The 25,597-nt window shown below is 26.5% G+C and overlaps 1 protein-coding gene across 4 annotated transcripts in view; it reads left to right on the top strand.

The window, feature by feature from the left end:
- Positions 1 to 25,597, top strand: part of LOC107451016 (CREB-binding protein) — a 141,787-nt gene that overhangs the window by 37,337 nt on the left and 78,853 nt on the right. For all 4 annotated transcript variants that reach the window (XM_071187500.1, XM_016066974.4, XM_016066973.4 and 1 more), the window contains exons 4-7: positions 11,316 to 11,471; positions 14,806 to 15,136; positions 21,668 to 21,785; positions 24,749 to 24,899. In XM_071187500.1, the coding sequence (XP_071043601.1) occupies positions 11,316 to 11,471; positions 14,806 to 15,136; positions 21,668 to 21,785; positions 24,749 to 24,899 (756 nt within the window). The remainder of the gene's footprint in view (positions 1 to 11,315; positions 11,472 to 14,805; positions 15,137 to 21,667; positions 21,786 to 24,748; positions 24,900 to 25,597) is intronic.

Genomic DNA, 25,597 nt, shown 5'->3' with positions numbered 1-25,597 from the left:
AAAGCAAACAATTTTCATAATTTTTAGATGTTAAGTGAAATCTGTATAAGGGTAACTACCCTTATGCCTACTAGTATTTATATGTAAAAATTTGATATATCAGCTTTCTTTATGTGTGTTGCTTAGATTTACTAGAAATTTTTCACAATAGTAACCCTTACAAACTGTATAAAAATGGTGAAAAAGTAATGTTTTTTTAAAAAATCAATACAAAGGCTTATTTAAAAATAAATTAACTGTGATGTTCATGGAACAAAAGTAAAATAAATAACTAAATAAATATTTATTGAGCAATGCAAATGCAAATTAAAATTTTTTATTAAAGACATTTTATGGTTTTCTAATCTGTAGGGTTGGAGCAGCTTTGCAAATTGTGCCAAACTGCTCCAAAACGAAATACCTACTCCAAGATGCAGTTTTTCCAGAAATTGCACCAAGCTGCTCCAAAACTACTCGTATTCATTAATTGAAAAGTGCAACTTTGTCACCAAATTTGCACTTAAAAATCTGTTCTTGCATCATATTAAAAATATTGGAAATGGAAAAAACTACCTAGAAAGAGTTAAATAAAAACTATAAATAAACGCGATGGTTTTATGATAGAATCAATGCAAATGGAGCGGATCAAAAAGTAATACCTAAAATTCAAAATACAGTCGGACCTGTTTATCTCGAATCTCACGGGAAAGGCGAAAAATTCAAGATAAAGAGGTTTCGAGTTATAGAGGTACTTAAAAAATGAAATTTAATTGAGAAATTCTATTAAAAGTGCTTTAATTGTTTTTATTAGAAAATGAAGGCATTTATTTTAATTAATTATACCATATACATCTATTCAGATAACATTTTTTTAACTTTCCTTTAACACTGAAAATAATCTTTCAAAGATTTTTGACGTCTAACCTTCTTTGCTTGAATAATTCTTCTAATGTTAGAAAGAGCAGCAAATCCCTCATAGCCAACATTTTCCTGGGATTCAAAAAAATTCTGTAAGATTTCTTCAACTTTTTCTGCCTCTTTTGCACTCACTTTTAATTCATCAATATGATCTTCAGCTTCTTCTTCATCTTATACTTTTACATTATCAATGATTTCCGCATCTGTAAATGTTCCGCAGGTAGCCAGACAGTTGTCCACTTGTAAAAAATCCTCAAAACTAATATCAACATTAATTCCCGATTTTATCGTATTCCATTCTTGCGAATGTGGCACTGCATTTTCATTGTCACCTGTTTCTTTTTCTTCATTGATGCCTTCGACCTCTTCTTCATCCTCTTCACAGTTATTCCTAAAACCAGTCTTTTTAAAACAATTTCGAATAGTTTCCAGTGACACATTTCTCCAGGCATAATCAGTCAGTCTGATAGCATCCAACACATTTATCTTTGGAAGAGAACTTTTTTCATCGATGGTATCTGCAAGTTTGCTTATCAACTGCTTTCTGTAGTTCACTTTAAAACTCCTAATTATCCTTTGATCCAATGGTTGCAATTTTGAGGTGGTGTTTGCAGCTCAAAATTGCAACACCACCTCAAAATTGCATTTATACCTTAAATAAAATTTTCCCCTCACCCAGTCACATTTTTTTGTCTATTTTGGCACAAACCACTAGGGTCACTATCCACCACCGATTGTTCATGATAAATTCATAAATAATAAAATAAAACTTAAACCTCTGCATAATGCTAAAATCAATTTTTACATCACACATCTAAAAAAGAGTCATCATTTTGTACTGGTCACTTGATATGGGCTATAATTTAAAATAAAAATTAACTTCTTATTTATGGTTAAAAAAATGACTTATGCATTTTTTGGTGCACTATGCATTTTTTGAACTATGTTTATGACTGAATAGTTGGTAGTTCTGAGTAAATAATAACTATGGTTATTTTTTTTTTCTTGTTTTGTGAAATGTTTTTAAGTTTGATTTGAATATTCAGAGATAATTTTCAGAATTGCACAAGATTTAAATATTGTTTAATTTAGGTTTAGGAGTTAAAATAGAGGGAAGGCAACTGGCTACTATTTTTACAAAGGAAAAAAAAACAGCTAACAAGTGTTTATTTTCATAAAACTGATGACTAATTTTATTAAAAAGAGACAATGTAAAAAATATATTGTGGATAAACTAGCAAGTTGTGCCAAATCTAATTATCAAATTCGTATAAAATTATCGGAATTTGAAAAACCATATAAAAATAGTCTAAAAAGCATTGATTTATGATAGAATAGTCTAGAATCATATGTGTCAAAAGGTGGTTACTTTAATTTGAAATTTAAATGTCATAATATTTTATAATTAAGGAAAATTGAATAAAACCGCAGGAGTTGTGAATCAAGTTTGTCAGGGCTACTAAATGAACTGTTTTTTAATGCTAACTTTAGTGGTTGTTCTGCTGTTTATGTAATTCATATTGCTATCTAAACAATTAAAGTATTGTTTCCTCTTTGTTTTCTATTCAGAGTCAAAAGCTAGTGAATTGAACAATAAGTTTAGATTTAGGAGCTATAAAGGATTTCATGAAGAAAGAGTATAACCATAAAACTTTGATTAAATGCCTTTTTCCAAATTTTGGCCGAAAATGTGCATTTTTTGTTGGGGGTGGCAGTTAAAACGGTACCAATTTGTGAAATACAGATAGCAATCATTAAAATTACAAAATCAACCTCGAAAAAATTAATCATTATTTTAAAAATAGATTTCTGGAACTCATTTTATTTTAAATAACTTTTAATATCCCTATTTGTTATCTATTTGTTTTTCTGAATAAAATGATATGTTCACAATTCAGGCAATCAATGAACAAAATACAAATAAAATTAGAAAAATGAAATATATAAAAAAAAAATTGAACATATTTACTATGAAATTATGAAGAAATTAAACCGAAATCTTCAGAACCATAAAAAAATTGGAATCATTATGGAAAACAATGTCTAAACTAAACATTTCTTATTAAAATGGTCAGTTTTCTGGTTTGGGACATTTATGTCTTTAAATATATATATTTTTTAAAAAGATTAAAAATAAAAATAAAATTTTCTAAAAACACAAGAGTTATCCGTTCAAAGTTTTTTACTTTTTTTTTTTAATGTGAAAGGTATTGAATGTTTATCACTACTTAAGCACACATTTCTTTGCTGGTGATAGTGTTAATAATTATGTTATAGTTATGTGACCTAAAAAATACTTCCCTGACTTATTTATATTTTTCTGATTTTAAAATAGTCTAAGTATGTGAACTTATAATATTCCAAGAAAAATAAACCAAAATGCCAAAATTTCAAACTTTAGCAAACATAATATATTTTATATAATTTTAAAGCTTCAAATGTGTATTTTATTGTTATGCAGCTTGATTTTTATTAGCATTTAATTAATACAATGTAATAGCTTCCAAACAATTGAAAATAAATTTAGTTCCAAGCAATTAAAATTAATAAATTGTTCATTGTTTAACTTTTTATCTCAGTTACAAAAGGTGCAATTGAAACGTTTATTGTGAAACAGTGATAAGCTACATGAAGATATAATGATATACTACACTGAAAAGGGAAAATAAATTGACTAATCTTTTTACATATTTATTAATTTTTTTATTTTTGTCTTTGATACTAATTTAAGCTTAAAAATTGCTCCTAAAAAGGTACTATCTTTATAATTTTTAAAATTTATTTTAATGCTCCACTTGTTACATTATTGTTAAAATCAATTTCCAAATTGAAGCTTTAATCAAATATATAAACAGGGTATCCGCGCACCTGGAAAGTCATGAATTTCAGTATTGAACAGAATTTGCCATGAAATGTCATGATTTGAACTATTTTTTAAAAAAAATCATGGAAGTCATAGATTTAGGTCGCCAAAAAATTTTATTTTAAAAATGGATTCCCCCCCCCCAATTTCATGGTCTTCCGAATATCTGAATTTGTAACAAAATCCATACTCAGAGTCATTTTTTATTCATATAATATATACTCAGAGATTATTATAATATATACTCAGAGTCAAAAGTTTTTATCATGTTCTTATCATGTAAAAGTTATGGTGTTCTTTCAAAGAATGAAAGAAAAAACATCATTTCTAGAACGAAGTATCTTTTAAACTTCTGTGATTTCAGAATTATTATTATTTATTTATTTTTATTTTAGCAATTTAAAATTCTAGTCGAAGCAAGCCAGTCATTGGCAAATTTTTTTAATTCTGAAATGAACAGAAAAATCAGGAGTATTTCTTTCCTTTCTGATGAACAACAAAAGTATCTTCAGAATATAATTCTGCAGAAAAAAGAAGAAGATTATTTGCTCAGCTATTATTTTTTCAGCTATTTTACTGCTTCAACTCTTTCTTTACTCTGTTTTTAAATTTGAAATCAATAAATATGAAGATGCAGAAAATAACAGTTTTGGTTATACCTATCATTTTAATTTATGTTATTATAGTGCTTTTTAAATTTATTATTCTGTTTTTGTCAGAGAAAATAGTAACTTTGTTAAGTCATGAAAAGTCATGAATTTGAAAACTAAAATGTAGCAGATACCCTGTATAAATTTTTTTTAAAAAAAGAAAAAAAATGAATGGGAATGTTGTTTGGGTGAGAGTCAGAGCATAAATTTATGTTAAAACAATAATCTACTAAAAGGTGTAGAGAGAAATAACTTTATTGACTAGTTTACTTAAAAAAAAAAAAATTTTTTTTTTGTTGTGTGGATAGGTTCAAAATGTTTCTGTCTTTATGATCTTTGTCATTGAATACCCACTTAATTTTATTGTTTATGGGACTTCTGAATTTTAAAAATTAAACAAACAGATTATCTTAATTTTGGTTATTCCAATATGGTATGCTATGTTATTTTTTAACTTAAGAAAATTCATTAACAGTCAAAGTTGAGACTAATTATTGTTTCATATTAAGCCTTTTAGTTGTCTGAAACAAAAACTGCTGATTTTTAATAAATAACTAAGTCGAACAGTTTTTTTTTAATTGGCCCAAGCAAAAATCTTATGGGGCTCTTTTTCTCATTAGGAAGTTAATTTGCCCAGGTTTCAGTATAGCTGTTTCCTTTTGCTAGATTGTGATTTATTTTACTTTCTATTAAATTTAGTAAGCAATTATTTGAATGTATTAATTTTGTCTGGTATTGATTTTATATGCAATCAAAAGTGTAAGTTATTGTATTTTCTGGTTTTTTGGTAAACTTTATAATTTTTACATACAACTATTCATTAAATAATTAAACAGTAAAATAACTTAAAGTGTTTGGGGGAAAAGGGATTGCTGTATAAATTGTGCATGTTTCTTGCTACCAGGTAGAAAACAAGATAGCTAAATGTTTCATTTTATTGTGTCGGGAATTTAAATATTATTGCATTTGTTTCAAGTACGTGCATAGTGGAAGAAGATACTACTTGACATTTTAGTGAACTTAAGAACATCAGTTTCAAAAAATATAGAAAGTTCAGGAAACTATTTACAATGCTTTACTTTTTCATATTATTGAATTGGTATATAACATTACTGTACTTTCTTACAACTGACTAACTGTATGCTTTTTTAGAATGTCCCTTTAAATTTGTTGACTAAATTTTGAGATTTTTCGAGTCCCAATAAAATATATATTTTATTTGGTTTTGAAATTTAAAAATTAAAAGTCACAAAAATATTTTAAACTTTTGAAGAAAAGAAGAAAGCTCTCTTAAATGATAAAAAAGGTATTGTAAACAATACCTTTTTTATCATTTAAAATAAATTTTAGAGATTCTAAATAAATTCATCTCTAAAATAAATTTTAGAGATTCTGATATCTCTGTAAACTTTTAATTGCTAGTTTTCAAGAAAGGTAATTAAGAGCCTGAAATGTAAATTCTGTTATAAGAATATATGAAGAATATCTTTAATCCAACTTGAAAAATATCTTTATTCTTTTTTAATAAGGAAATTCTATTCTTTTTATTTTATTTTAATATATGCAAAAGGCAGTTATTATTGGAATTACAATGTAATAATATTCCTTCAAAGGCTTGATAATTCAAGAGACTTTGGCTAATTCAAATAAATAGGCATCTTATTAATTTATATTAAGTTTATTTAACAGCTGACGTTGGATTTTGGCATGGATTACAAAGGTGGGTTTCCATGGTAATGATGTTGGGATTTGGCACAGATTTATCTAGCCATGAAAATATAAAAAAGCATGTATTTTTGATGGCTCATGATATTTAAACAGGGATTCTGAAAGGAAATTGGTTGCAAGAATATCCTAAACTTAATCAAATGTCATTCAAATGGGAAAATTTAGAGATTCTAATATGTTCCAAAGATGACCACATTCTGATGATAGGGAATTTTTAAGATTTTCTTAATACTTATTTTGCTAAGAATTATTAGCCATTAACTTCAGAAAATAATATTTTAATTGGCATCTGTACTTTTTATGACTCTTTGTGAGAGAATGATTTCTACATCTTAAAACTAGTAAGGGAAATCTATTTTAAGCTTATGATTTAATGTAGAAAGACTTGTATGAGGCATTCTATATTACATCCCCAAAATTTTATTTTTTTCATATTAAATTTAGAACTTAGGAAATTTTTTTTAATGGTTAATTACTTGCTACACCTTTCATCAGAATTTTTAATGAAAACTAACAAAACGCACAACAAATTATCAAATAGAAAACATTTAAGCAAAACAACAGTAACAAATGCAAAGTAAAAGTTGCGTACACAAAAACATGCATACCTATTTCCTATAACAATATGTAATGATTACTTTAAAATATCTTTTATAAGCAATTTATCAAAGTTAATGCACACATTATAAAAAAAGAAGAGTCTCTAATATTATTCTGTATTTTCCTGCAAAGTTCTGTGTAGTAACATCACAAAATGCTAAAAGTGAAGACTTTTTTTTAAAAGTTAATAAAGAAAGCATTAAAAATAATAAACTTAAAAACACGTATGCAGAAATTCATTATCCACATATCTTTTCAAAGTGAATAAAGAGAAATAAAAAAGGACGCTTGCGTCTTAATCTAGAATTTAAGATTATAGTATAGTTAAGGGCTTGTTACTGGATACAACGCTGTAGTCCTCAAGAGGAGGAAAACAATCTTGTGTATCAGCAATATTGATACGGAAGATCCTGTCTCAAAATATACAGCAATGAAAAATATGATTTGTTTATTGTTATACTGTATTAACTTTGCCCCATATTTATTTTGAATACAGGTAAACACAACCGTTGTAGAAATTTTGAGGGGTTGGATCTTCCGTCGAAGAAGGCGTAACATGTTCATAAGAACCATATATATGACATTTTCATGTTATTAAATTTATACAATGCAAAAAAAATCCTATATTTGTTAATCTCTTTAATATTTCTTTTAAAAAAAAATTTAGAAAATTTTATTCATGGTTAAGCTTTAAATTTTCTGGTCCATAATATTTTCTTAGTTTGGAAACATGCATAATTTCTGTTTTTTCATAGTATGACTATTCTGTTTATCTATTTCATAATTCACATTAGACATCTTTTGATGCTATAAATACCACTAAAAGTTGGAGAGAGTTTTCTACTGTTAGGATATTTAAACTCTTCATACATGACTGTGTCACCCGGTGAAAAGTTTATATCTACAAGTCTAAAAAACGTTAATGAACTGTTATTTTTCTTGTATCGTGTTGTGTTTTCAATTTCTATTTTTCTAGCTTCTTTGATTGGAGGATAATAATTCTCTTTTAAAGGATTTTCAAATGGAACTATGCCATTTAATAAATATGACGGAGGAAATTTCGTAAATGAGTGTGGAGTTAAATTATATTCCTGAATAACTTATTTTAATAATGGTGGCCACAGTATTTTGGAAGAATTCTCTTTAATTTTACACTTTAAACATGTGATTATAGTTTGTCCTAATCTCTCTACTTTTCCATTAGTTTCAGACCTATGAGCTGTAGTTAAAAACTGTTGAATGTTGTGATGTTAAGGAAATTTTTTAAAATGAGAAAATGTAAAAGCTGCATTTCTATCACTTTTTTTTTATTTTTTTGGGGAAAAGTATGATGAAGAAAAGTTTTGTAAGTTTCTGTTGTAATTGATTTTGATGCGGAAGCCCACCTACATCGAATCAGATGGTCAATAATTAAGGTCAAATACTTTTCAGATAAATTATAATGGTTTAAACCACCAACACTATCAATTGTAAGTAAGTCAAACGGTTTATCAACCAGAGGCATTGCTTGTAAAAGCCAAAATCTTTTTTGTCTGAGCTTTTTATTTATTTGACATGTGTGACATTGCTTAGTAAATTTAGTTATATGAGAAGTACAATTTTGCCTATAATAAACAGTAGTTAGTAAATTAATTGTTTTTTGAATGTCCAAATTTTTCATGAGCAATTTTAATTAATTTCAATTGTAATAAAAATGCTACCCCAAGTTTAGTAAATCCTTTTTAACGTAGACATAATAAATTATTAATTTCGACAAATTTTCAAGTTAAATTGTAACTCTTTTTAGCCTTAATAATTTCAGTTAATTGCAAAAGATGTTTTACTTGACTTCCAACATTGTGTACATTTAATTTTGGATCTGGTGCTTCCCTTTAAAGCATATCCTCTTCAATTGGGCTATCTTTTGTATTTTTTACAGTATAATCATATATGCTAAGGTGACCAGTGAAATAATCTCCCTTTAAGATTTTTAAGCCGAAGGTAGGCTGCATGGTCCTGTATGCATTGTAAAATTTTTCCCAAACAAGTAATGATAAAATTTATTTATTGTGTCCACAATAGCGAGACATTCCAGATCAGTGATAAAATAATTCTTTTTGTAATCTTTCAATGAGCGGGAGTAGAACACTGTGGGGATACAGAACACCAGATTCATAATTATTACACAGTTTAAATTAAAAGTAGTGATTTTTCAACTAACTTTTACAAGATGGAAAATGTTATAAAACACATTGATCTATCTATTCCAATAGGAAATAGAAGACAATAAAAATTTAACAAAGCTATTAAATCGAAAACAATGTTTATAATATTAAGATTAAAATTAAAGTAATTTTGAGTCATTATAATGGTTATCACTAACCTAAATTTATATACAACTTGAAAAGTTAATGTCCATGACCGAAGTAAAAAATTTCAAATTAATTCTATATCGCATTTACAGGTTAATAACTGCATAGAATTCTTTATTCAAATGGAAGCTTCAAAATTAGGTCAAGTTTACATGTAAATCATTAACAAATTCATCGAGTTAAGATAATTTGTAAATAAGTAATAATTTTTTGCTTTCATGCAATTTACCAACATTGATGCCAACAATTTTATCCTTTTAATTTGAACTTATCATAATAATATTTTATACAACAAATTCTTTTCTGATTGTTTATGCTGTACTAAATATTTGATACTCAAATTTTATAATTATAAACTTTTGTTTTATGAGAGAATTTTTCTAAGAAATTTATGTTTATTTTTTTACGTCCAACACCATGGAATTGCCCAGTTTTAAGAATAAAACAATTAACTAATCTAAACTACTTAAAACACCCTGTGGTTAGATTGGAATTCTTTAAATATTTTACTTTCAAATAAGAAAAAAAAAAGAAAAGAATTTTATCTAGTTGTTTTCTAATGAATATGCAACAAGACATTTGATAATTTTGCACTTGTGGCATTCATTTGTGAATACTGACTATCTCTTAAAATAATTATGCTAATTCAAAACAAACATTATTTAAACACTTGACTTTAGATATTGGTTTAAAGAAAATATGATCAATGAATTTAAAAAAAAAAGGGAAATAATTGGATAATATAGAGTATAAAATGGCTCTATATTGAAATGTAAATAAGTTTAAAAATTTATTGATTATTATCGCCTGGAATTATTTTCTTTTGCTTAATGAAAATATATTAAACAGTTCTTATCCAAGAAATTTTTTGGTCTCTCTGTATTTGCCATTTAGGTACATTATGTACAAAAACTACTTAAAGTAACACATTAAATCAATTTTATTCAATATAAACAATATATTCTAGAAATTAAGCATATTATTTTCTCCACATTTATCTTAAATTTTTTAAAAATTCAAGTTGTACTAAAACATTAAAAATTTAGAAAATAAAAACAAAATCTTGCTTTAAAATAAATTTTCTAATTATTTTTTCAGGATGACTTATTAAAAAAATTACATTTTAAATAAAATAGTTTATAATATTAGCACTTTTCTTGTACCCATCCTACTCTCAATAAAGAATAAAAAAAAAAATTAATAAAAAACATGCTGACCTAGAATTTATAAGATTTTTACCTGAAAAAATCAAGGAAATTTGAAATCAGATTAGAGTGGTCACCCTGTGAAAGCACCTACATAGTGAAATTCCTAATTTTATTAATCTACCAGAAGTGCTATGTGTTCTTAATGTTATATTAATATTATTTCTATGAATCTTTCATATCCGAAGAAACAACAAAATGAGAACATTAAGTAGCTCTAGTTAATCATGTCATTGGAAATATTACTTTTGAAAAGAACTATTACACATCGAACTTTAATCCCTTTCCTGCTCTCGCCAAAAAAAAAAAAAAATCCTTTAAACCAGTTTCTTTAAAAACAAGTAAATAAATGAAATTAAAAAAAATATTCTTTAAAGCTTTCTTGACTGATTAATTTTTTTGTTACTTCCACTCAGCGTATGTAATCCACTTCTCAATATTGGTAATTTTTATGCAGTTTCATTGTGACTCTTCAATCTCAACTTTTCAATCTTTTTCTGAAAAGTAAAACCTTTTTATGCTGCTTAAGAATATGTCTTTATACAGATTAGTAAAGTTTGAAGCACAACATCAATCATAAATCTGTATTTGTCTCATTTTTTTTTCTTTATTTCAGTTGATATTGCCTTTCTTAAGATTTTTGTTGTTATGTTCTGAGATTGAAGATAAAAATATCTAAGCTAATTTGTTACTCTAAATAGGCGCCATGTACTAATTTAAATTTATTGTTCCCTTACAAAGCTTTTACCGTGTTTCATAATACTTGGATTCTAAATATGCAGAATCAGTCATGGTATTTTGTTCTTAATTCTACATTTTAAAGTCTTAAAGTAGGGTCATGTGGAATAGAAAGGTTTTATTGTCATTGAATGGTTTTATAATGGAAAAAATGTTCATAAAATTTATATAAGACATTTTAAATATTTGAAATAATTATATTCTCTTTTATTTAGTTGATTTAAGTTTAAAGTTATAAATGATTTTAATGATTCATTATTTTTCTTTTTCAAATATGTTAAAGCTGCTGCAGTTCAAACAAGTCAGTCAAGTCAAGGACCTGCTCCAGCTGATATGCAGCGAGCTTATGCTGCTCTTGGACTTCCATTTAATGCTGGCAGTGGTAGTACAAATGTTAATCCTGTGATACAGAGGAATCAAGCAGTTTCCATATCTCATGGTAACATAAGCTGAAGATAATGATAAAAAAAAAAAAAAATCAGTGGCATATAGCTGCCAACTTCTTGAATTTTTCAGGAGTTTATAGGGCTTTCAGTATTCCCTTTTGATTTTGAACCTTTTCTTAGAATCTCTTGAACCCTCCATGTTTTTATGTTTGCCGATGAATGAAAAAGAAGTATACGTGTTAAATGGTTCAAATATTTTCCATTGTTGATTTATTTTCAAAGATTTACTAGAAATAGTGCTTGTTATATTTATGCCTTATCTGCTGAACGCTACCAATATGGCATTTGCACTAGGGATATAACAAATAGTTATTTGTCCAAATAGCAACATTTTTAAAAAAATTATTAAAAAATATCATTAATGATTATATATATAAATAAGTATAAATAGTTTTGTATGTATATAAGTTTCACATTATTGAAAAATAATCAAAACGTAGCTGTGTTATTAGTAAGAGTTAAAGGAAAAAATTATAATAAAAATTTTTAAGATATTAAAGATAATTATTAGATATTAAGATAACTAAAAATATTTAAGATAAATAAAAAAACTGAGTAACTGCTACTTAAAGTAGCAAATTTGAGAAAAAGGAAAAGGGAAACAAAAAAATATCCTGTTGATTCTTAAAACAAAACTTTAGCGTTAAAAATATTTTTTGGAAAAAATTATTCATAAAACCTTAAAAGGCCCTATCAGAAATGCTTTTCAAAATGCAGTAACCCCATTAAAAATATTATATACAAAAGCAAAACAGAAAAAATAAAGATCTAGATTTTTGAAAGAAAATTTTTAAGCTAAACAACTCAGTTTTTCCAATTACAGTTTTTTCAAAGAAAAGTGAAGAATCAAGTCTGATAGAAACCCTCTTTATTGCCACATAATAAAAACAAATGTTTTTAAAAAAGAAGAAGCCAGATAGAAACCAATAAAAATCTTTTTAATGTTTAAACAAAAAATTTAAATGTTAAAAATCTAAATTTAATTTTTCACATTGTATATTTTTAGAAAAAAAGGACCATAAAAGAAAAACGATTATTAGAAGCACATTTAAAAATGCTGTGTCATAATAAAAACGCAGATAAAAAGTAACAAAAGTGAAACAAAACAAAATTGCTTTTTCTTTAGTTCTGAAATGTAACTAACATTGAGAATGACACTTTTACCTGTTATCTGTTTTACCGTATCGAAAAAGAAGTGACAATAAGAGAATTAAATCTATAAGAATTGCAGTGTTAAAATGCTGCTCTATAATTAAAACAGAAAAGCAACAAAAACGAAATAAACAAAAAAAGTTCTCAATTCTCAAGGGAAAATTTTTTTTGGAGAAAATAATGAAATTGGCTTGCTTGAATACAATAATAATAATAATAATAATCAGCAGTAAAAACTCATGATTCTAAACTAAGTTAAAGCTAAGTAATCTACTTTCAATTCTTCAAGTTTTGCTTTTTCATTTCTCTTTGAGAACATAAATTAACAAGATTTAGACTTAGAATTAGAGATTGGGCATCTCCAAAGAGCAGGGCACATTGACCAGAGGTTTATTGTACCCAAACCCTAAACCATGATTAGCATGAAAGCCCTATAGCTGAAATAAAATTCCGCAAACACCTTATCAAGATTTAGAATTTAACAAATATATATAAAAACTATTTCAAATAATGTATATTAAAAAATATGATTTTAGATTATTCTTTATTAAATCTGCTCAAATTCCTCCTAAAAAAATTATTTGAAAAGTACTTTTCCTAATATTAGGCTGAACATGCAGTCAACCGAATATTGGGCAAAAAGGCCGAATATTCATTACATCCCTAATTTGGACACATTATTTAATGTTGGCAGCTATTTTAGAAGTTTGATACCATTACCACTGTTTTAAAGTTGAAGCTCCTTTTATACTGAACTGCAATAGCTTTGCTAGTTCTTTAATTTTACTTATATATTTGAGATTTTTCTCTTGAGTCCAATTATTTATCATTTGTGTTTATTTGTATCAAATTCAATATATCAGACTTATGGTACTGTATTTCTTTCAGTTTTTTTAAAAAAAACTTTATTAGAGTGTTATATATAGTTAAAATAATAAGTTGTAGATGGTTTTTTAATGTATTCATGTGTTACTATCTGTTTTTTTATTTTATAATTTTTTTAAAAATAAGTTTATAGTAATCTTTTTAATATTCTTATATTTGGAGGAGTTTTCTGTTGTCTGGTTTCTACTGGGCCATTTTTCAGAACTCAAATATTGTAAGCTCTATTTCATTTATTTGTTATAGCATTTTTAGCCTGCTATAAACCTTTATCAAAACAGTCTTTTTTTTTTTTAATTTTAATTATGTAGCCAACTATACACTTAAAAAAAATTAATGAAACTTTATAAAATTTATGATTTAAAAATTTCTTGATTAACTACTCAAACTTTGTAGCATAATTTTATAATCATTATAGTTTTTTTAAATTGCCAAAAATGTGTTGACTAATAATATTTTTAAAGCATTTGTTTTCTAAATTCCTTTAGAATGACTTGTTTATTTTATTTTACAATGCCTTTGACAAAAATTATGTAATTATTTTAAGATTTTTTTCTTATAGTAATTAAGTATACTAAAAACGATTGGCAGGTAGCATGCTTCTCTACAATATAGTTTTTGTAAATTGCATGCAACCACACATGGGATTTCTTGTACTTTTTTTGAAATTTTATTATTTTATGTTTATTATGCATAATTACTGCATTAAGAATTTTTCTCTAATGAGTGATCTTGACTATAATTTTTTCTGATTATCGTTTTGTAATGATTTGTGTTAATCGTCTTAATAGAATTTCTTTTTTTAAAAATGCTTTGTAGTTTTTCTGTCTTATTGATGACATATTCTGGTACTAACAATTGTTGTTCATATTTAATTTTATTTTTATAGTTTGTAAAAAGTTTTTACTCCTATAATTTCTAAAAACTTTTTAAACAAGTAAATTGACAAAATCAATTAAAATTGAATAGGTTGTATCATAATAGGCTAAAAAGTATTTTAGTTACGGGATAGTTGGTTGATAAGAAATGTACTCAATTTATACAGCAGTTGTATTTATAAACCTAGTTTTTAATGCTTTGTATCTATTATCAGTGTTTTACTTTACAATATTTTTAAAGTTGCTAGCTTTCCTTCAAAAGTATATGTGTGAAACCTTCTTGACAATTTGGTTTTTCTCATATTGCTTCAGATAGGTTTTTTTAAAATTAATTACTATGGGTCTACGCTATATTCATTAAGGGAATTAAATCTTTTTGTAAATTTATTTGCTAAAAAATACTTGAAATTTTTAGTGGCTGATCAATCTCAGCAGTGCTCTCCTCAAACCTTGAATCGCATGCAAGCTCCACAATCAACACAACAAGCACAACAGCAATCTCAAGTGCAATTGAGACCTCTTTTACAAAGTAGTGGTTCTAGTACTATAACCAGTCCTTCTGCACAAAATTTTCTTGTCACTGATAGTCTGCAGTCTAAAGCTAAGACAGCAGGAGTTGCAATAATAAATTCTTCAAACCAAGGATCTACGGTGGTTCCATCAGTTATACCAGATAATCCATCTACAGTTAAGGATTGGCATCAGTCTGTTACGCAAGATTTAAGGCTTCATTTAGTTCAGAAAATGTAAGTACTATGATAAATGCTTATAGATCTTTTTTTAATACAAAATTGTGAACAAACTGCCGAAAATTTGTCAGTTTCTGTTAGCTTGTATATGTTGATGCTTATCCTGTAAGCTAGTTTTATTTTAATTGAAAGAATTAGTAAGATAATACTTATATTTAAATATTAAGAACGATAGCACATGAAGTCAAATTTGGTAGGATAAACAAATACAATAACTTAGAAATATATGGGGTATGAGATATTGATGAGATATTGATACCTTCAGTTTTAATAAACATCTGTAGTTTTATGTATATTTGAAATGTATTATGTTTTAATAATTGAGTTTATTTTAATCTCCTTAAGACTATGATAATTATTTAGCAAAAGTCAATTTTTCAAATAGTTTTTCATTAGGATAAAATGTATTAAAAAGGCCGTTCCATCAGATTTTACTGCATGAGCGATCGCAGAGTTAACATGTCTGTTACCAATAACAAATTATATACAAAATAAATGATTAAATGTTTAAAGTTCATTAAAATAATTATTAACTACACAATAAATTAATATATGCGATCTTACTTTAAATCAGAAATTATGCATTACGATAATTTTCATCATAATTTTTCAAATATGTGCATAATTGTACTGTTAATAATTGTGCTAAATTCAAATGATTACAAATGCATTAAGTTACTAGATACCAGTTTAAAATACTCCAATTTTATGTAAACCAAGTGAATGAGAACCTAAAAATAATTAAAATAAGTTATTAAAATATTTTAAATTGAGGGAAGTGCAAAATTGTACCATATAAAACAATTATGATCTCATCAGGTTGCATAATGGCATTTGATTTGAAATACTTAAATATTATTAAATCAAATAATTAAACTGCTAAAAATCCTTACAATAATTCAAAATGTATTTGTAACAATAAATAAAATAAAATAAATCTTATTTTGTGCATAAATATACTTCACAGAACAATCACAAACGCACCCTGATTATTATTACTAATTTTAAATTTCTAAAATTTTAACCTATTAAATGATAAACAGCCAAAAGCTTTTTAAAATAATTTTTAAGAAATAAATACAGTAGGGAACCGATTATCCGGAACGATCGCGACCATCAATATTCCGGATAACTGATTATTCCGGTTTTCTGAATCTCTACGACAAGCCGTTTTTTTTGTAGTTAAACCCAACTAAAAAATAAAAAAATTTGAAATAATCTTAAGAAGAAGAAAAAACGATGAAGTAATACACTAATGATTATTTCCAAAATGATGGTAAGGTAAACAGCTTTCAAAAAAGAACGAAAAATCCTAATATCTTATGAGGAAAAAAAATTATTATTTCTTTTTTTTTTTCAAATTTCGTTCCGGTTTTTTGGTTTTCCGGTTTTCTGATTTCCGGATAACAGGTTCTGTACTGTATTTCATGATATTTGTGACTATGCAGAATTAAATTTATGATTTAAGAGAAAAATTTCATGTTGGCCATTTTGTTTCTACCCTACCTTTGTACCTTATATATTTTTAAGTTTACATAGCTAGTTTTATTGTAATCATATAAATTTTACAAAAAAATGGTAGTTTAATAGCATAACTCCAATATATGTGTACCTGAATATAGTATATACAAAATGATTGCTATTTTAAAGTTAAAATATTTCATCCATATTTTAAGTTTGGTTAAGAAAATAAAATGTTTCAATTTAACATTTGCATAATTTATTTACAAATCAAATCCTTTTTTTATGTGGTTTAATTTCTAACTTTAAAGTATTTAACATGTACTTTTTACTTATTTCTTTCAGTTTATTTATGTTTTTCATTGTCTTTATAATATAACTTAGTAATAAAACAGTTAAAAAATACACTTGTTTTTATAATAGCTTGCTTAGTTAAAAAATATAGCAACATGGTATATTTTTTGAATAATCATATTGCTTTTATGTTTCAGGTTTTGATTGCAGTTTTAGAATTGATGAAGGGTGGTGGGCGGAGGAGCCAGCTAAACTTAAAATACAAGGGCGTGCTTTACACGAAGCTGTTGTCATTGGTGATGAAATGTGGGTTATTGGAGGAGAAAATTTTCACCACGCAAGTTTTCAAAATATGATTAGGTATTTAACTCTTTTACATCTCTATTTGATTTTTTAATTAAATTCCATGTAAATGTGTATTCAAGTTTTAGAGAATAAAAACATTGCCATTTGTTTTTAAATCATTTACAGAAAGCCTGATGCATATGAGTGTTGTTAATTTAAAAAATAACATCTAAGCAATTTTGGTGTCTAGTATAAAATCTTAGTTTTATTCTTTATATATATATANAAATTTGGAAATAATCTTAAGAAGAAGAAAAAACGATGAAGTAATACACTAATGATTATTTCCAAAATGATGGTAAGGTAAACAGCTTTCAAAAAAGAACGAAAAATCCTAATATCTTATGAGGAAAAAAAATTATTATTTCTTTTTTTTTTTCAAATTTCGTTCCGGTTTTTTGGTTTTCCGGTTTTCTGATTTCCGGATAACAGGTTCTGTACTGTATATAAAATAAACAAATCTCATTTTGTGCAAACATAAATTTTATAATATTCCGGTAATAAAAGCAAATGATTAAACGTCTAAAAATTGTTAAAATAAATGTCAAGTAAAGAATAAATAAAATCGATCTCTTTTTAAATCGGCAAAGAAAAGTACCGTAGGGAACCGATTATCTGGAACGATCGGGACCATCCCTATTCCGGATAACTGATTTTTCCGGTTTTCTGAATCGCTACAAAAAGCCGTTTTTTTTATTGTTAAACCCAACTAAAAAAATATTATTTGGAAATAATCTTGAAAAGACGAAGTAATATACTAATGATTATTTTCAAAATGATGGTAAGGTAAACATCTTTCAAAAAAGAAAGAAAAATCCTAAAATCTTATGATGAAAAAAAATTTTTTTATAAAAAAAAGGCGGGAAAATTTGTTGAATTTCGATCCGGTTTTTTGGTTTTCCGGTTTACTGATTTCCGGATAACGGGTTCTGTACTGTATAAATAAAAACAGGAAAGAATCTAACTTCCTAAAATCTAAAACCAGCTTTCTTCTTTTATCCAGTAGCTTATCATGCTGCATCTTTTTACTTGATAATCTCTAAATTCCTAAATCATACATTTCCCAGAGTAAAAATCAAAAAGTTGACCCTCAGTAAAAAGTGGGGGTAAACTTGACCTTCAAGATAGATCTTTCAATCATTTCATCCCATTAATTCATTTTTGAAAATGACTTGCATATTTTTTTCATCACACCTGTTACAGTATCAGCTGAGATCTGTGTTATTCCCGGGGTGGTTGTGGGATGGGAATTAGCCAATGGCTTCTTTGGTTGAAGGGGAGAGTATCTGTTGTGCTATTGCTACATTCTTGCAAACTGTTTTTCACCTACACTGTTAATTCTTTAAATTATTATTGATCCTAAATTATAAAAATTGATTACTGCATAAGATAAAGGGAAGAGTGATAATGAAATTTTGGAGAATCAATTCAACAAAATGGAACTAAAAAACACCAGCTAGGCCATGTTATCAGATATGTTGCATATACCAAAACTTAATGTTTCAAATCAAAAATATGACTTATCTGCCCAAAATTATGGCATTAAAAAAGTAAATCATATGGATTTTATGGTTTTGAACATAAATTTCATAATTCTGAAAGTAAGTTATAATTTTCATTGTGATTATGTATATTGTAATAGTGAAAATAATTCCCCAAAAACACGATAAAAAGGATGAGGAGAAGAATGTAAAAAATATGAAATAATAATATATAGAACAATGTGTTAATGCTATACAATATCTGTTTTGATTTCCAACTATTGCTACTAAATTGAGGGAGGACCCTTTTGTGAAACTTTTTTTTTATAGATATTTACTTAACTGATTGTGTGTCTTTAACAGATATGGATTCAACCATCAACAATTAAAGCATTAGGAAAATTTATTTTTACTTTTATTGGACTCTCTCTTAGAGAGTTCGAATATAATGAAACTATTAAACAGGAAGAGTTAATTTTAAAAACATTAATTCAGTCATGTCTTCTTTTATAGAATAGAATAAATAAAATATTATCTTTTCTTCTTTTATTCATCATTAATTTCTAAAATGTTATTTATTGATGTAAAAATATTTTTATATTTATGATTTTTATGATTATAAAATAATATTTAACTTTTTAAAATTTTTTTAAAAATTCAAATGATTAAAATTGAAAAACTATTGCTTTCTAACAATATATTGCTTTTATGGAAAATGTAATCATGAAGAAGATAAAAAAATTGAAGACTTTAAATGCAAAATCCAGACTCACATCTACATTATTTTAAATTTCCAAAATTCCTCAGAGTATTAAGTTTCTGCATATGCAACTCATTAATTTGTTTACTGTGAATTAGTAGCCAAAATTTAAATTTCTTTTATTGTGGAATAAAAATTAGTAAACCAATTTTAGATTTTTGTTTTGAAGATACAATAAAAAGGCTGTTGGTGCATTGTAGTAGTACAGCAAAGTAAAATTTTCTGTGGCTACTGGCACATACACAAGATTTTCATATCCTAAATATTATCAGCTTTTTTGTATACTATACTCTTCAAAGATTTACTTATTCTTCTGCCTCCCATAAAATTTTTAAGTGCTTAAATTTATTTAATTTCCATTTTTGCACTTACTCTTAAATTTGTTTCCATCATGCATTTTCTTTCCCAAGTAAATCTGACATCCTGGTGAATTTCCTATTTTTATTTTTCCTTTTTGTATCATAGTTTCATTAACTTGTAGTTCAGTGCATTATTGCTGCTTCTGTCTCTTGTACCATAAACTACATTCATCTTAATTTTATTATGTTATTTAATTGTTTCTCTTGTCTTTCTACAGTGGTCATATATTTTCTTTTTTGAAACATATCTTAGATATGCTTAGCCTTTTTTCAAGATTGAAGTCTTCTCTTAAAAACTTGTTTGACTATTTATTTATAATTTTTTGTCAAATACCAGATTCTATCCAATAAAACCTCATTTTATTTGTAAAAAAAGAAAGAAAAATAAGCAGAAAAGGTATAAAAAAAATAATAGAAGATTCTGACTTTAAGTTATATATGAGAAAAGAAGTTAAGTGCATTTATAAATTTAGCAAAAATGTATGACTAGCAATTTTTTTAAAAAAATTCCTAATAATGTTTCAATACCTAGTTTATATAAATATCACACATGACCGACTGAGTAGAAATGAGTAAATACCAATTTTTTTTTGTATCCGTTACAAATTGATATTAATGAAGCTGAGAATCGGTTACTGTAAGTAACTGATACTTTTATTATCAGATACACATTGATCTGAATCATACTTTATTGAGGGAGAGTTTTTAATTTATAGCTTTTCCTTTGCCACAGATTTCAATTTTTTAACACTCAGCATGTTAAAGTCTTTTTTTAACATTATCAAGACACATAACTGGTAGCTGTCGTCTTTTTCTGACACTTAAGAGTTTCTTAAATGCCAATTTTTGCTGGATTGGGTTGTCTTTAAGTGTCCAAGCCTTCTCGTATGATGAACAATATGATGCTAGTTATGAAACATAATACAGTAGGGAACCGATTATCCGGAACGATCGGGACCATCGATATTCCGGATAACTGATTTTTCCGGTTTTCTGAATCGCTACAAAAGCCGTTTTTTTATTGTTAAACCCAACTAAAAAAATTTTTTTTTGGAAATAATCTTAAAAAGAAGAAAAAACGATGAAGTTATATATTACGACACTAATGGTTATTTCCAAAATGATGGTAAGGTAAATATCTTTCAAGAAAGAAAGAAAAATCCTAAAATCTTATGAGGAAAAAAAATTTTTTTTTTTTTAAAAATGGCTGGAAAATGTATCGAATTTCATTCCGGTTTTTTGGTTTTCCGGTTTTCTGATTTCCGGATAACGCGTTCTGTACTGTAACTAGTTTTACATTTGTTGAAATCCTTTTATTTGCAAGTTGAAAAAAATATTAAAATACAATTTGAAAAAAAAAAAATTGTTTTATCGAAGAAACTCATGATTCTCTGTGAAGAAACAAAAGGAAATCTGTGTCAATCTTCAGGCATCAACTCCCATGCATCAGTTTGAAAATTAACCTCTCACACTTAAAACTTGAGAATTATAAGAGATGACTGATTGATATGAATCTAGCAGGCAGGAACTAAGTTTGAAGTAATTATTTTTTCCTAGAGTTGGTACATTCTAACTGATATGAGTGGAACTGCTATTTTGATTCATTTCCTCTTTTGTCTACTTTGTCTACTAAGTGGTTCAGGTACAAAATTGTGCTGCTATTTAGCTAATTACAAAATATCATATACACTGATACAGATCCATCTCTACTACTTAGTGAGTTATTTATATATGTTTTGATCAAACTGTGTAAATAATTTTTAATAATCTTTTTGGTTAAATTGTTAAAGTGTATGATGCTATCTAATTGTTTCATGGTTTATTGCAGAGTACAAGACATTTTTCCCACAACTGATATATCTGCATTACAAGACAAGAGAATGATTAATCTTATAGCATATGCCAGAAAAGTTGAAGGAGACATGTATGAAGCTGCTAATAGTAGAGTATGTATTTCTGATTTTGTCTCGCTAATTTTTTTCTTCATTTCTAAAATAGTCTCTATTTTATACTCTCTGGCTTTTAGTAATAAAATTATATTGACTCTTTTAGTTTAAAATCTGATTTATATTTTTCAAGTTTTCAACTCTTTCTGACTTGCACTACTCTTCATTGATGAATTCTCACTGTGCCTTAGTTCTGAGTTTATTTTTAAAAAAATTAGTGTGATTGTTATATGAATCCTAAATGACTTTATTTGCTTAGTAATTACATGAGAAATTGTGTTACAGTGTTCGAGTTAAAATTTTAGTATTAACTTTCCCGGCCTTTTTCTGTGACAATGTTATTGAATAGACAGTTTTCCCATGTTATTCCACAAGTAAGTTATGTGTAGCTGGAAAATTTATATACAAATTTGTCCAGGGGCTCAACATTTAAAGGGTAATAGTAAATTATTTTGAGAAATTAATTAGTTTTTTTAAAAAAAATCTTTCCTTGTTTGAAATTTGTTCATGTCATGTTCATGTTTGGCATTGGAATGATTTGAATCTTCACTTATTACTCTTGTTTAATGATCTGATTTTAAAGCAGAAACTTTTTTTTAAATGTAAACAATGTAAAATTTAGATTATAAAAGAATTTTCTTTAAACAATGTTTTTTTTATGTAAGTAATAATGAAATTGATGCAGAATATTTCTTTAAACAATGTTTTTTTTATGTAAGTAATAATGAAATTGATGCAGAATATTTGCTCCTAGAAAGTTGTTTAATCTCCAAATCTAAGTATCACATGAAATTGTTCATGTCTCCTAATAATTTTATACTCTCGTATAAAGTTGTAGCATTTATGGATGTAATAATTTGTTTTGTGGTGAATTATGAAATCTGTCCATTTAATCCTATAAAATCCTGTAAGATAAAATATTTTTATCATTCTGTTCTATTGTTGGATTTAAATTTTTTTTTTTGTCCAGCTATCTGATATATTTAATCTGTCTCGCAACATTTTTGAATTCTTTAACTTTAGGAAATTTAGTTACTGGGTGTGAGGTCAATCATGAGCATTACATTTATCAGTGCTTTACATTGTCAGGGATGAGATTTTTCCGCTTTTTAGCGTATTTTCACTTTTGTCTCTCAAATTTCAGCCTTTTTATCAAACACTCCGATTCTTTAAAACTTTTATTATTTTTATAAATATTCCGGTTTTTCTGAAAATGCTGTTGTTGAAATAAAATAATTATATTTATTTGCGATTTTCAAAGATAAACATAAAATTCACACTACACCGTAGCTGTTAACCCTTCCGAATTTTTTCTTATTTTAGCTATTTTAACTTTTTTTACTCACAAAATATAAGATTTTCTGTATTTTTACCCATCTGCCAGATAGCTCCTATTGTCGTAATTCAGATGTCTCGCTGCTTCCTGTTTGCTGGCGCGAAAGCAAATGAAATAATAAAATAAAATAGCGGTGGATTTGCGGTGAAAATATTTATTTGCTCATTCAATTAATCCTGTAAATTTTTATTTATTATGGCTAAACAAAAACAATACAAACAAGCCTTTTAGAATTCCCAAGCCCAGAATCTGCTAATATCTTGATTCTTATTCACGCAATTTTAGTATAAAAAAATCGATTTTGGTATTTATCTGATTTCAAAGTTGTGCATTCCATTTCTTATTTACGTGATTTAAAAATTGTATATTGCTATTCTTATTTACAAGATTTAAATATGCGATTGTATTTAAGGTTTTTTAAAATCGCGATTTTATTATCAAGCATCGATTTTCGTATTTACCTGATTTAAAACTTGCTTGTTGCGATTCTTATTCATGCGATTTAAATATCGTACATTACGATTCTTATTTACTAGATTTAAAAATCCAATATCGCGATTTGTATTAAACCGTTTTTAAAACCCTATGTAGGTATTTGTATTCATGCGAGTTTAAAATCCATTGTCGGGATTCATTTATGCCAGTGTTTCCCAAAGTGTGGTACGCGTACCCCCAAGGGTACGGGAACAGTTTAGCGGGGGTACGCGTTCTGATGCGAAATATCTTGCAACAAACGAAAATTTCAAAATTTTTTATTTAAAAATAAAGTTGGCCATGAAAATAAAGTTGGCCATGAAAATTAACGATTACATATTTTTCTATTTTTATTTTCTGGCTATTTTTTGCAGAATTAACAGTAAATAATTACTAGTATCAACAGCCATTTGTGATTTTTAACTTTAGTTCAATTTTTTTATAGTAAGAAATGCATAAATTTTTTTATTAGTGGTACACAGCGTTACGAAAAATTTAGAAAGGGTACACAAAACTCATAAGTTTGGGAAACACTGGTTTATGCGGTTGTAATATCAAACATCTATTTTCGTATTTATACGTAATTTAAGAATTAGACGTTGGGATTCGTATTCGCGCGATTTAAAAATTATGCATCATGATTCATATTTACGCGATTTAAAAATTACGCATCATGATTTGTTTTTTCGCATTTTTAAAATTCTATATAGAGTTTCATATTCACGTGATTTAAAAACCACATATCGGGATTCATATCCTCTCAAATTTAAATCAAATTTTGCAATACTTACTCATGTGATTTTAAAATAATAGATGTGATTCATATTCATACAATTTTTATCTATCTATCTATCTATCTATATATATATATATATATATATATATTCATTCATTCTTGGATTTCCTCTTTTTTACTTTCTGACTACTCTCATCCCTGCATTGTGAATTGAATTACTTTTGAAATTTTAAAATTTTTCTAATTTTTTTTAAAACTTTTACATTATAATTGTTTTTAATTTCATGATAGGTATTTGAAAGCAATAATCTGTTGTTAATTATTTTACTCTTATAATGCGTCTGTTCACTCTGTGTGATAAAAAAGTATTACTGTGTAATTATTTTTATTTTATAAAAAAGTACTTTTTTATAACAGGAAGAATATTACCAGTTGCTTGCAGAAAAGATATATAAAATACAAAAAGAGCTTGACGAAATACGTCAGAAAAGAAAGGAGGCACAAATGCAGCAGCAAGTGGGATCCAGTATTGGACCTATACTGAATAACTCAGGGACACCAAGTCCAAGTGCGTAAACTAATTACAATGTTACATAACATTTTATTGTTTTAGATGGCCATGTTAATGAATCTTTTTTTAGTTATAGATATTAGAATGCAATGCCTTCTTTATATGATGAGTTTTTTTTTAAATTTCCTATCATTGTTATTAAATACACAACGTATACTCAATATCCTAATTAACATCCTTTGAGCTACAATATTTCCATCTCCAATTTTCTATGAGATGAAAATTTATTTTAAAGTTTTTGTAGTCAATAAAATTTATATGTTCTTGTTCACTGCTAAATTGATATTTCTATACTGGACATTAGCATTATATCTATTCTCGTCAAACTATAAATACTGGTTTGCTGTTAAAATAGAAGTATACTATATTTTGTTTTCTATGAATATTTTCCAATGTGTGCAACTTTCAAATTGCGTTTACCCTGTCTTTTAGGGATAACACTATAAGTGAACATATATGTACAAAGACAAAACTCAATGTTAAAAAATATATAAAAGTGTTATAAGATTTAGGGATTTTTGGCGAAGAAATTAATATTTTTTTTGAAAAGAATTGTACTTTTAATTTTTATATTTTATTTTGTATCATGCACTCAAAACGTGGGATTTTGAATACTAATAAACTTAGCTCAAAATGAAAGAGAATTTTAATTATCTTATTGTTTCCATTCCTCTAAATAATAATTGTACGCTAGT

Source organism: Parasteatoda tepidariorum, chromosome X1 (genome assembly GCF_043381705.1).
Source record: "Parasteatoda tepidariorum isolate YZ-2023 chromosome X1, CAS_Ptep_4.0, whole genome shotgun sequence".
In the NCBI taxonomy this organism is placed as follows: Eukaryota; Metazoa; Arthropoda; class Arachnida; order Araneae; family Theridiidae; genus Parasteatoda; species Parasteatoda tepidariorum.
The sequence above is the reverse complement of the archived record's forward strand: the minus strand, read 5'-3'. Positions and strand labels throughout refer to the sequence as shown.